The 14274-nt window shown below is 34.3% G+C and overlaps 1 protein-coding gene across 4 annotated transcripts; it reads right to left on the bottom strand.

Annotated features, from left to right (window-relative positions):
- Nucleotides 1–680: 680 nt before the first annotated feature.
- On the bottom strand, nucleotides 681–13930 carry LOC139963255 (uncharacterized). 4 transcript variants are annotated; one of them, XM_071963889.1, is made up of 7 exons: nucleotides 13610–13930; nucleotides 11224–11399; nucleotides 10513–10748; nucleotides 9431–9549; nucleotides 8086–8130; nucleotides 6117–6233; nucleotides 681–4628 (listed from the first exon to the last, which is right to left on the bottom strand). In XM_071963889.1, exons 2-7 carry the CDS (start codon nucleotides 11349–11351, stop codon nucleotides 4530–4532), a joined length of 744 nt encoding a protein of 247 aa, XP_071819990.1. In that variant the 5' UTR covers nucleotides 11352–11399; nucleotides 13610–13930; the 3' UTR covers nucleotides 681–4529. The 4 variants fall into 4 exon arrangements, with proteins under 4 accessions (XP_071819990.1, XP_071819989.1, XP_071819988.1 ...); XM_071963888.1 differs by having other exon boundaries at nucleotides 11224–11421; nucleotides 13610–13927; XM_071963887.1 differs by having other exon boundaries at nucleotides 11224–11409; nucleotides 13610–13922.
- Nucleotides 13931–14274: the final 344 nt, after the last annotated feature.

Here is a 14274-nt window from a genome sequence, read left to right as displayed (position 1 = left end):
ATGTACAGAGGGTATTTTATTGACATGTACAGAGGGTATTTTATTGACATGTACAGAGGGTATTTTATTGACATGTACATAGGGTATTTTATTGACATGTACAGAGGGTATTTTATTGACATATACATAGGGTATTTTTATTGACATGTACAGAGGGTATTTTATTGACATGTACAGAGGGTATTTTATTGACATGTACAGAGGGTATTTTATTGACATGTACAGAGGGTATTTTATTGACATATACATAGGGTATTTTATTGACATGTACAGAGGGTATTTTATTGACATGTACAGAGGGTATTTTATTGACATGTACAGAGGGTATTTTATTGACATGTACAGAGGGTATTTTATTGACATGTACAGAGGGTATTTTATTGACATGTACAGAGGGTATTTTATTGACATGTACAGAGGGTATTTTATTGACATGTACAGAGGTCTTCCCGGGGATAATTGTTTCTGGGTCCCCTTCTTTGCACTCTTCACTTTTTCATGAAACTACAGTTCATTGTCGCATGTTTTCTCAGGTCTCCCTGCATTTTCCAAGTCCTCATCATTGTCTCAGGGTTCTGGAGTCATCCTAATCTCTGACTTCTCCACCCTTCAAATACCCCTTTGCTATCATTCACACATACACACACATACACACAAAAACAAGATACAAAGGTGTGCCATTATTTTGTTTTTCTGTCTTTTATTCTGTTTATGTACACCAGCCAAAATAGAATATGTAAACTTTACACCATTAAGAACCCAATAACAAAGAGAACAAAAGTTAGCATTCTTTATACTCAGCTCTGCAATAAAGAATTACTGTTGAAAGAGTTACTAATCACCCACCTCTCCCCATCCACATTTACTGACTAAAATATCTCACAGTTTCATAAATTAAACTCTTAATTAAATTTAATAAAAGTTTTTATATTGATGCATCTTCCAAATATTTCCCAGGAGTTGTGGAAACATCTTTGTTGCAAATGAATGTTGCAGTTTGATTTTATGGGGTAACTGTTCTTACCTCTTCGACAATTTTGGAGCAACGCAGGTGACCTTTGAGGCTTTATGCATTATACGTAATCAACAGAAGGTTAAAGTATAACTAAAGGCAGAATTTTAATAAAAAGAAAATACACGGCCAGAAAAACCCAGATTTCCACCATTTTCTAAGCCTGTTTTCAAGCTCTGACTTATGGAAATTTTATAATTCTCTTCAGAATTTTAAGATTGATTAAAAAGAGTAATTTGCCAGTGATTTTATTCCTTTTAAAGAAAGTTTACTTTAAAGGAAATGGTATTTAGTAAGCACTTATAAAACAAATCAATAAATGATTAAGGTGTTAAAGGTTTGTCAGTTGGTTACTAGTGATCACATACATGTATTACATCAAGATGTCTAAGTAACAAGGAAAATACAACCATTTTCCAGATATAAGGTACAATTCCCAACATGACCCTAGAGATCATCCGGAACGTTTTGAACATTATTAATATTGGAATGATTAAATATGTAGAGTATGGACAAAACCCCAGTAATCCCCACTACCATACATCCACACTTCCACAGATATGCATTCCTGTACTGAAATATTGAATGATGTTTAAACTTCAATGACATACAAATGATAATGCTTCATCTAATATTAAAGTCTCAATGAAGGTTTGCCAAATTTTATCTTCAACCTATCCAGCTTACTGCCCTTAAAGCTCAGTGTAAATAACAACGTTGTATGCAAGTTTCATATTAGTAATCATTATTTTTATTGAGATATCTGTGAAACATTTTGAGCTGAATAAAATTCGCCAGATTTTTAACAAGTCCGTAGATTCTACAAACTTCAATCAAATATGCAAGCCCCGCCCAGCAGATCAGACGCCAATCAAATCTCTCCGTTTTGTTTACGACCGTTATAGGCTTATGTGCTAGCCTGTGTTAGGTCCATTCTCTTGAATAGGCTAGTATCTTTATTCCGGTCTTACCAATGTAGCTTGCAAAATTGTGTCATTTCCTTCCATTGCAAGGACTAAACAGGTGTTTTCAGACATTTCCTCTGTGAAACTGGGTAAACAAGTGGACGATAGGAGTATATATACAATAGGTAACATTTGTGTAATGAACATGCTGATATGGGCGGTCGCAATGATTTTACGGTAAATTGTTCACGCCATAAGGGCAACAAAAAATAAATTTCTTTCGATTGTGACAACTTTTCTCCATTAAACCCACCTGGTCAGAGTGCATTTACAATAAGAAACATTGAATCTGCTTCGGAAGTTTGTTCGAAAATTCATCAGCAAACATGTATTAAAACATTTGAAAGTCTGATGGTGCAGACAACCCCTAGTAACAACTACTCAGTCAGAATAATGATATAAACAATAATAGCCTGGAAAACAGTTAGGAATGTCAGTTACAAACCAAACTGCAAAATATTCAAACAGTTGGATGGAAGTACAATGTAAAACCTATAAACCAGATTAAATATAATAATAGTAATAATGATTAAAATATCTTTCTGTTTCACTATCCCTTCATTTGATATAGCTAGATATTCAAGCACAGGATCACTCTCATTCCCAATTGTATTAAATCATTCACACATTGGTACAAGGGTAACATCCACATCAGTTATGTTCTAAGGTACAGTATAGGCTAAGGTCCTGGCTCAACTTTGCTCTCAACAAGTTGACCTTTGACTTTGGCTTTTATATTTGGGGTGGGGCAGGGGAGTATGTGGATATCATAAAAGACATAACAGATGCCAAGCTCTTCATTTCCAATGTAAGAATATCTTACAATTTTTTTTCAAGAATTTTTAGCACTAAAACCTTAAAGTCTAATTTTTACTTTGATCAAGTTAACATTGATTGATTTGTTCCATGTTGCATGAAATTGTATACTTCAACATCAATATATTTTAGCTTTCCTTTCCTCATTTATTTTCTTTTGGACAGATGGGTGAGGGGAACAGATATTTAATATTTCCATAGCACTCAGTTATGGCAGATCTGCTGTCATGATGTATTTAATACATCGACCCTTCCAAAATGTTTGTTCTTATGCTGTTCAGACAACTGTCTAGCAATTATTTGCATAAATTACAATACCTTATGAATCATATTGCACAACATATATTGATTTCTGGTAATTCTAAAGCTGCTACAGTACAGGCAAGGATTGTTCACACACAGTTCACAGAGTTTCAGTTCATTTCAACAACAGGATTTGGTTGTCTCATTTTCTTACAAGTCGCACATTCTATCACAGCGGAACATGAAACTAAAATGATCAGTGTGAAAGATACACACTCATTATTCCTCTAAAATCCTTTGAGATGTGCTTTAAGATAAACTTTAGTACTTATAATGAACGGAATATTTTGCACCTTCACTCTTTCACATCATGAAACCAGAATCAGCACATATTTCACTTTGATGCTTTAAAATCATATCAAAGCCATATTATTCACAAAACTAAATAATAGCTTGCAATTCAGCCAATACATATTCATTGGAATTTCTCAGTTTTTCAGTCTATGAATTTAAAACATCACAGATGTACAATTGACAGACTATATAATCACAGTTTTCAAATGCTCAAAGAGCACATTTAAAATATTGATGTTCTACTTATCATTTTAAGTTTGCAAAACTTCAATTTATGACACTCTTACCTTCTATCATTAATAAAGGCACTTATGATTCCCAAATTCAAATACAGCTCAAAAGTGCATTCACATAATAATATTTAAATAGCAATTTTCAGAAGATTTGACCAGTTTTATCATTCCGTAGCAAACTACCATAATAATTTAGGTCATTAGCTAAATTTCTTGTTTTATTTCAAATAACAAGATTGATGTCAAAATGTTTCAAGAAAAATTGCCAATTTGTGATTTACTCTTTATAATTTTTACTACTATGAGAATAATATAAAAATTCTGAATTAAAACTTAAGGTTCTTAAAAGCTACAAGGGAATCCTAGTTTCATCAATGACAATCTTTTTTGGAACAGTACTCTGTAGTCTTCATAAAACTGATGACCAAATGCACCAACCTGCTTCAAAGAAAATCACAGATTGTTTATTGTGATGCCAACTTTCAAAGTCTCCCATGATGGTTGATTTCATTACCACCATCCGCTGTCTTTTTTTAATCAAATTTTACCTTCAGATAATCTTTTCTTACAGTGGCCAGTGCCTCACTTCCCCACATGTTGTTATGAATTGAAAGCAAAACCAAAATAAATAAAACCCATAAAATTGTCCTAGTCTAGGCTATCAAGTCTGCTTTAGCAAATCCTTTTACCTTGAAATGAATACGACGAACCAAAAGGAAGAAATGATGTTAATGGTTATGGTAATCATAACAACACTGGTACCACTTGAGCTCCCATTTACTGAAACAAATACATGAAAATAATACTTTCAAAAACCAAAAGCTATTAATCATACAACATTTGTTATTTTTATTATTTTTCCTAACTGCTGAATGATAAAGGAGGTGCTCTGAGATGAATTCTGGGTCATTGGTCATTTGGATAGATTTTTTTCAACCACTGTTTGGCTATATACTGAACTCCATCAAAGCCGTTGAAGTACTCTTTCACATGTGGGTGGTTTACCTAGATGAGAGACAAAAATGGAGACATTGTTGATTTATCACATTTTTTCAAGTTTTAAAATTTTATATTTCTCATTAGATGTAGACAAATACTAAAACAATGCTTTGTCTGTTTGTGTCTTCGAAAATATTCAAGTTGGGTCATCAGTAAAAATTTTGGCTTAGATTAGGGTGGGATAATCAGAGAAATTAAACTTATTTCTAGGGGATATAGCATACTGCACATGTCAGTGAAGTGGTGGATGGTGTGGGATGGTGGAAATGGGGTATGGAGGGGCAGATTGTTAAAAATTTTAATCAATATAGATGCACACAAACCAATATACTGTATCTTATAGCATAATTACAAAAGAGAAACAATGATTTTATTCAGAGGTGTAAAGTGGTTGTGCCCCTGATATTCAATATACTCATGGGAAAACCATTTTTACAACATGTAATTTGGCTGTCCATTTTCCTTGGTTCCTCCAAATGTTTAGATCATGTTCATGAGCATGTTGATAGAAGTTATGCAAATGAAGCACTGATAAGAAATCACTCCTACAGCAACATGTCATACACATAGATTGATATTCATTTACCTCGTGATCTTCAATTATTTCTATATTTTCCTCCACCACATAAGTGATTTGGCCTCTCTGTCGGTCTCTGACATCAACCAGGACAGAATAGTTTGGCAGATTTCTTAAATGCTAATTTAAAGATAGAAATAACCAACAGGAAACGGATGAATTTTATGTTAAAAGGAGAGAACCCAACCATCATTATTGATCTATGTGATAGAAGAGATTACTGTTTGGAACAACTACCCCAAAACTGCAAAGAAAATCTGATCCATTCAGGAGATATCACAGACTATAATGTTCCTGACACCTCACAAGGCAGCAGACTTGCACAAGTCTAAAATAATTTGACATGTGCGCTTCATTTTCTGCATGGTTGACTTTATTCATGTTTGTTTAGTTTCTGAAAATGGAGGTTTTGCAAACTGCTGAATGCATCATATTGAACCCAGGTATAACATGACCAATGGTTTCAGAGTCAACGCTGTTTATATGAAAAACACAGGTAAATAGGTCTCTGATCATAGTGGCAATATGACATCATAGATTTACAAAATTATAGTTATAGTGAAAATGCACCAGATTTTCTTAGCTGTTGGAGGGAGTTGTTCTACGTAATCACTTCTGTCATATAAGCAAAAGATAACGGTTGGGTTTGTGCCGCCTTTCAATTTATAGTGAAACCACTGTGAACAACTCTCTAAATATCACCAATATTGGTTTATACTTTGGCCAACAATTTAATAATCTAGTTCAATCCTTGGAAGGAACCACCAGATGACCATTTTGGCTGAAGGAACATTTGATGTTTTGTTTGCTATTTATTTGAGTTAATTCATGGTGGTTTCACTATTCACATGATGAATGTATGCATAAATATGCATGGTAGCCGGTCGCTGGATTTCATGATGCAGGTTTGGACTCACCGTGGTATCCGCCGTAACAACTGAAATCATATCTTCAGGTACATACACAGTCGCGCCATCCTCATAAAACTCATAACTAATATCTACAAGCACAGTGTAATAAGGCATGTCAGCAGGCTGGCAGGCAGTGTTAGTAAAGAAAGAGGAGCAGAGGTAGAAGACAGAATGGTTAGTAAAAATAGCAGGTTAAGAGATCATCAGAATTAACGCAAACATGCTAGGATGACCAAAACTGGTCAGAGAGTATCAAAACATGCATACTAACTATTAATGCCACCATGACAAAACAATTTGATTGAATAACTGCATTGATATCTGATATATATGATATTGATATCAACGTCGCCAATCCTGGTATGAACACAAATCTAGTGCAGTCTTTGATTGAGCAATGTCGGCAATCCTGGTATGAACATAAATCTAGTGCAGTCTTTGATTGAGCAATGTCACCAATCCTGGTATGAACACAAATCTAGTGCAGTCTCTGATTGAGCAACATTGCCAATCCTGGTATGAACACAAATCTAGTGCAGTCTCTGATTGAGCAATGTTGCCAATCCTGGTATGAACACAAATCTAGTGCAGTCTTTGATTGAGCAACGTTGCCAATCCTGGTATGAACATAAATCTAGTGCAGTCTCTGATTGAGCAATGTTGCCAATCCTGGTATGAACACAAATCTAGTGCAGTCTTTGTCATAACCGCCAACTACTGTACTATGCACATTCAAGGTTGATGTAACAGTACAATTATAAAGCTATATACTGCTTCTACAGTCATTTTCTTTCATTGTACTTCAGTGTCTTCAACTACTATGCACATTCAAGGTTGTTGTAACAGTACAATTATAAAGCTATATACTGCTTCTACAGTCATTTTCTTTCATTGTACTTCAGTGTCTTCAACTACTATGCACATTCAAGGTTGTTGTAACAGTACAATTATAAAGCTATATACTGCTTCTACAGTCATTTTCTTTCGTACTACAGTATCTTCTAACATTCAATATATTATATGGAGATATGGTTTAACGTTTTCATTTTCTACAACCCCAAACTTTTTTACACTGTATGTTTTAAGATCTTTGCCTAGTTTATGTCTATTTATTGTTTGTTAATATAATATATTTTTGTCAGGTGAACAGTAACTTTGACTGTATCTTTAAGCTGTTACAAAATTAGTATTTAGTAAGTATTAATGAAGTATTCATACATGTATACAAAAATACACAATCCATTGTAAGACTGTGTATGCTTTCAATATCCAAATTGAAATGTTACACCGGACAAAGGAGGCAATGCTTGCAAATTGAGAATTTTTAGGAAGAATATTCTGCTGAAAGTATTGTTGGGTTCAATTTCAAAACTCAAAGATTAATTTATAAACAGGAAATTAGTATAAAGCAAGAAAAAGAGGATTTTAAATGTCAAAGAAAATGGCAACATATTAATAGAAGAAGAAGTATACAATAGAGTATGAACTCCTCCACCAAAATAAATAATAAAAACACAAAATATATAAACCAAATAAATCAATGTCCATAGTTTTCTACATTAATGATTCATATTTAAGGCCAATTGCACGATATAGTTTTGATGTCATGGTTTCATATTAAATATATAAATTACTTATAGGAAACAACTTCAGAGATACAGAGAGAACTACTCAACTGATGTAAAAAGGGTAATAAATAGTCAGTAATATTGGAAGTAAATCAGTCACTTTCAGACTGCAATATTCTTAAGTAGAAGCAACTTGCACAGGAAAAATACTGGTAAAATACTGGTGTTTTGGAAACGTTTTTTATTTATAGAAGACAGCATTGTTTCAGGGCTGACATCAATTGGGCTTCCTCTTTGGAGTTGAACATATTATCTTTAATTCATCTTAAAGAGATTACAATATTTTGTACTTAACATTAATACTCTACTAAAGCTCATTTGGAAAATTCAAACATACAAAATCTCACCAGTTTATGCTCCCCATGCATTTTATCCAACCAACTTGCCGGAGCCTAAAAGAAAAACAAATAACAATAAAATGTTTTGAAATCCAAGGTAGAGAAGCTGGTTGAATATCCTAATCATAATTCACAACCCACCCCATTCATAAAAGTTAGTATAGCTAAGTATGAATCCTTAATCCAAGGTAGAGAAGCTGGTTGATTATCCTTATCATAATTCACAGCCCACCCCATTCATAAAAGTAAGTATAGCTAAGTATGAATCCTTAATCCAAGGTAGAGAAGCTGGTTGAATATCGTTATCATAATTCACAGCCCACCGCATTAATAAAAGTTAGTATAGCTAAGTATGAATCCTTAATCCAAGGTAGAGAAGCTGGTTGAATATCCTAATCGTAATTCACAGCCCACCGCATTAATAAAAGTTAGTATAGCTAAGTATGAATCCTTAATCCAAGGTAGAGAAGCTGGTTGAATATCCTAATCGTAATTCACAGCCCACCGCATTAATAAAAGTTAGTATAGCTAAGTATGAATCCTTAATCCAAGGTAGAGAAGCTGGTTGAATATCCTAATCGTAATTCACAGCCCACCGCATTCATAAAAGTTAGTATAGCTAAGTATGAATCCTTAATCCAAGGTAGAGAAGCTGGTTGAATATCCTAATCGTAATTCACAACCCACCCCATTCATAAAAGTTAGTATAGCTAAGTATGAATCCTTAATCCAAGGTAGAGAAGCTGGTTGAATATCCTAATCATAATTCACAACCCACCGCATTAATAAAAGTTAGTATAGCTAAGTATGAATCCTTTATCCAAGGTAGTGAAGCTGGTTGAATATCCTAATCATAATTCACAACCCACCGCATTAATAAAAGTTGGTATAGGTAAGTATGAATCGTTGAGATTAGTTTCGCCTCCATATGTTATGGCTTCCAAATGATTTAGAAACACGTTGGGTTTTTTTATTTTTAAAAGAAAATGTCTAAAACAAATGTTAGATAGTGTTAGAAACTTGAACTTAGGTTGTATTCTTTGCTAAATTATGAAAATGTGAAAACTAATGCCATTGTCCAAAAAACAAAATAAAAACAGAAACAGTTGACATGTTCCTTTGACATTAAACCAATTACATTTTACAAAAGCAGAGACTAGCAAAGCCAAGGAAACAAACCCGATTGAGAAATCACCGAAATTAAAATGTATTCCCCAATTTCAAACAGACTGAAACAAAGAACAAATTAAAAACAAAACTTTTAAGTTAATTTATCATCACAGTCCGAACGAGGCTTTTTAGTGCAGATAGGCAAGAGAGAAGTTCAATCAATTTTTCATTTCTTGCAAGGTACCTTTGCAGTGGCATCCCATCCTACAATGACTCCCCTATATCCATACTGTTTATGACGGATGACTTGACCAATTCGATATTTGATGTGTCCTGGTCTTGGATTCCTAGGGATTGCTGAAGCTGTGATCAGAAAATAGGAATTTATTGGTGACATTAATTTTATATTTGTTAACATTCTAATAAGCTGTACACAGCTATAATTTTATACAGCCTGCAGACAACTTAAAAAGGTATATTTATCACATGGTATGGTCCAGTCAAGTTACACAGAGACATTGTAAATAAGGAAAAAAGTAAATTCCTACATGGATTGGTTAGTAAACAAGACATAAACTTGGTCACAAAATAGGCCCCTTGGAAATTATTCCAAAAGTGTGGATTACAATACAATAGAAAATGTTCTAAGTACAATGTAAAATGTTCTAAATACTTCTAAGTTTGAACTTCATTCAAATCTACACTACAATTAGGGTAATTATATATTAAACTTATCACATGTGTCATATTGAGCTAGAAGAAAAAGTTATTAGTAGAATTTTTTGTTTTTTTATTTTCTCTAAATATAAGATTTCCATAACCTGTAATGAAGCTACTGTATCTTTATCAGTAATTAGTGTAAAATTTTGTAAATCATGCTTAACATACTGTAAGAATTAACTACCACTCCATTTTTTTAAACTTCAAATGTACATTAAGAATTTTATCCTCTTTACATACTCCTTGCTTTTGATTTATTATTGTAAAGTGAATTTTGGGGTAACCTGAGTATCAACAGGGATCTGACCACGGAAGGTCATTCAAACGACTACAAGCAGGTAAAATATGGAAATATGTAATAGTTTAAGTCATTCGTCTTCATCCCACTTCTGACACCATAACCTCGGGTTAAAAAGTGAAGTTACAGGACATACAATTGTTGTAGCTACGACAAAGAGATGTACAAGTTTTGTACCTTCCATAACTGTACTATGTTAATTTGATTTTTCATCTTTAAACTATATTAAACTTTATATTTATGTTACAATAATACTTTGCATTAACTGGAGACAAAGTGAGCTACTGATAATGATTACTGTAGTTTACCTCCAAAATTTCCTGTAGGATCTCTTTCTTTCAGAATTTTTTTAACTGCTTCTTCCAATGTTGCCTCTGCTCCCTCTTCATACGCGTGTGCAGGTGACGTTGTTGCATATTGCCTTGCTTTCTCTACTGCGCTATCTTTATAACTCACTATATAGCTCTGTGCATCCTTAAACCACTTTTGCCACGTTGCTTTTGAGAAAATACTGTCCTTCCAAGATTTTAGCTGCTTTATAAGTCTGCATAAAGCAAGAGATGAACATTGCACAGTGTAAAGCTTTAAATAAATATATATCTTGTCTGTGTAGTGGTAAAAGAAGTGCCTAGGATAACAGAGCATATATAGGCAAATGTGATTACTGAAATAAAATAGAACTTATCAGATATTTTCCAACTTATGTAAAGGTCCAATAAATTCTTTATTGGGTGACACAAATTCTAAGGCTAATATACAATAATTCAAGCAGTATTATAGGTCTCCTTCTTTACCTGCCTTAAGAAAACATTGTTGTGCTTGCAATTTGAGTTTACCCAGCAGGCAATTACATGCACACTTAACTATGATAGTTTATCATTTTTTATTATGCATTTTACATGCAAGGATATTAAAACTAAAGAGACTTCAGACAAATAGGATATCCCCTGAGATACCTATCAGTTACATAATCTATATTTTAGAAGCTAAGCTATAAGGTAACTAAAACAGATACTTACTCTTTCAAACTTTGTTGCTGTGTTGTACGGGAAGCAGGTTTCCAGCGTTGGGTTATGAAATACTGAACTGGTACAATTAGCAAAATAATTCCCAGTTGGATCATCAAAGCCCTGTTGACTTGTGGCATTGTTACCTCCTTTTAGTGCCCCGTCATTACTATAAACTTGTACAGTATCTGAAAAATGCTAAAATTAATGCTAATAACAATAAATTTAGAAAACTTATATAGGACCTTACATCAAAATATGATCTCGAAGCATTTCATAAAGCATAAAATTGATACATCAATGAAATAAAATTTATTAAAACAAAATTGTGCAAGATATGCGAAAGCACGATAATCAAATATTATAAACCAAGTTCATCAACTGAATCTCAAAATTTGATGAATTATGCAGGACTTGTTTGGGAAATATATTATCCATCCAACTAAAGGGATGTGTATGAATGGCTTAGTGTGTCCCAATATTATTTCTTGGAGATTAATATTTTTGTTTAATAAAATATATCCACCTAGGCCTCCTGTAGCAATTGTCTTTAAATAGTCTTAATGTAAATTGAAAGTTTAAAGTCAAAGCACCTACTGTAGGCTAGTCCACAGACACTCCCAAACTATGCTACACAGTATTTATGTTAAGAAGTTAGACAAACAATTAGCTTAAAGGAATTGTTTAGTGATAAAAGGGATCCAGTCCTTTTGGACATACTTTTTTTTGTCTCTGTATTGCCCTAAGCCTTGCCCTTTGATGAAGTTTCCATGATAGAGTGTTTGAGATGTTGGCCCGTCCTGCCAGAAAATTTGAATCTAACACTGACTTACGTCGAGATGTGACGTCAGTGCGGCACATTTTTAGAGATCATAGTCTAGTTCTCTCTACTGTAGTTTCCACCATTCAACCCTTTCACATGTGTTGCATACCAGTACATTCCAATCATAGTAATTAATTAGTGATATGTTAAGTACTTACCTGTAAACACATACCTTGCATATATATTCTACAGTAGAATAGTGTCATTGTTATTTACCTGTAGGTAAATACCCTACAGTCCTGTATAAATGCCTTAGGTATTGTTTTCTTTATAGTTGTTTCTAGGGTGGACCTTCCTGCATTTAAAGGTCTCAAATGTTCGATTGGTTACTGTTGATGTATTATCATTTTGATTGGTTTAAACACTGATGACCAGCCTGTGTCAGACTTGTCATCAGGTTCTTGCAAATAGTGTTATAGAAAATACAGCAGAGTAGCACAGAACCCCAGAGTGTGCAGGTGTCTTTTTTGTTCTTTGAGTTTTCCCAGTCGGTCTCTACACATTGATCAGAAATCGATCCAATCTCACTCTAAGCTTGGCCTTGTTATGATACACAGGAATGTGTACAGACTTTTTGTACTGCTGTGAATACAAATTATCTCACTCTCAGCTTGGCTCATACAATACACAGGATGTGTACAGGCTTTGCATACGGCTGTGATTCAAAAAAATCACACAAATTTATAACAATTACCTTAACAACACACTATGTTCCAAGTTTAAGAATTCTGAAACATTTTAACTTTCCAAAATATTGCTAACTGGCAACTTCACTGAGAAATTTCCATCTAAATTGCTATTTACTTTCAGAAATTTAAACATTCCTCGCTACAGTGTAGCTTGCTAATTAATGATAGCCTCCTTGCAGCCCCCGAAATGAAAGTATATTAGATTAAGTTGGTGCAACATTTAAAAATTCACTTCTCTTGAATCCTACGATGAAAAATTGCAAACTACAGTAGGACTATGGTAATGAAAAATGTATGGATTTTTTTATATATACTCAAAACTACTGCCACTCAAAAATTAACTCTAAGTTACACTGTTCTAGTAATGAATGCAGCTTTTCTTAGATGATCAATGCAGCATTGGAATGCACACAAAGTTGCGCCAATAATAGGAGTATTAGCTCAGTGGTTAACGCAGGTGCCTTTCAATCATAAGGTCACTTCCAGATTAATGTATGTCGTCCAGTTACAGAGTTGTTGACAAACAATTCATAATCATTGACGTTCAATATGAAGGTATGAAGAGACTGACTTCGGTCAGCTTGCGGCTTTGATAAGCCAATGAGGCTGCTTCGCAAGTTCCTGCTTGCAGTAGGATCTAATATACATAAATACATACAAATCATGATATTTCTCTTTAATCGTTACCCCAGTCATACAATAGCCTAAGTTGGACGTACCCTAACTGTTATTGTTACGCTAGGAAAGGAAAAAGCGATACACATATAAAGCATTTCGTGTAACTGTTACCAATACACTTCTGTGAGACGGTAGAAAACTGTCAATATCAAGTTTTGACTCCGATATCAAATATACCTTCAGTTACAACATATGTTTTATTACTTACCTGTTAAAAAATATGAAAGATCGCCTGGTCGAAAGAAAGCAATAGAAACACGATGCAAGACAAGTTATCCAATGGATGTCTAGTCTTAGCAGGGCAACTGTGCACCTCAATAACAAATCGAAATTTGCCACGATTGTTTACTGCAGATTTAGATGGAGTCATTATACGCACGCGCATGAAACTTGCTGATTAAAAATTACGACACAGTTTATATGTATTGTACAAAGTGGAGTTTGGTCTTCTGTATACTTGAGTAGGGCGGTAACTGTTTGACCGTAAATTGCTTATCTGACCAGAGAGCTGCTAGCTCCCTGATCTGACCATACGCGTAGAAACATATGACAGGGGAATAAGTATATTTCCTCCTTACTTTTCAATCACATTTTCATCTAAGAATGCACTCCACCTAAATCATCCAGATGCATATGGCCGGACAGGGACGTAGCCAGGGGGGAGCAGGGGGAGCGACCGCTCCAGGCGCGGCGGAACGGAAAAATTATTGGGGGGGGGGGGCTAATGTGTGGATACTATCTAAGCGGAGCGCCACCATCGGTTGGCGCGGAGCGTACAAGAAAATTTTGGGTTTTTTCAAACCCCCAGATGGCCGGAAACGGCACTTCCCGAGTGTTTTATGCTGCGAATACCTGGCCCTAAAATATGTGTCT

The sequence above is a fragment of the Apostichopus japonicus genome, chromosome 21 (assembly GCF_037975245.1).
Source record: "Apostichopus japonicus isolate 1M-3 chromosome 21, ASM3797524v1, whole genome shotgun sequence".
Lineage (NCBI taxonomy): Eukaryota > Metazoa > Echinodermata > Holothuroidea > Aspidochirotida > Stichopodidae > Apostichopus > Apostichopus japonicus.
Note: the sequence above shows the minus strand (reverse complement) of the source record. Positions and strands in the feature narration are given on the sequence as shown.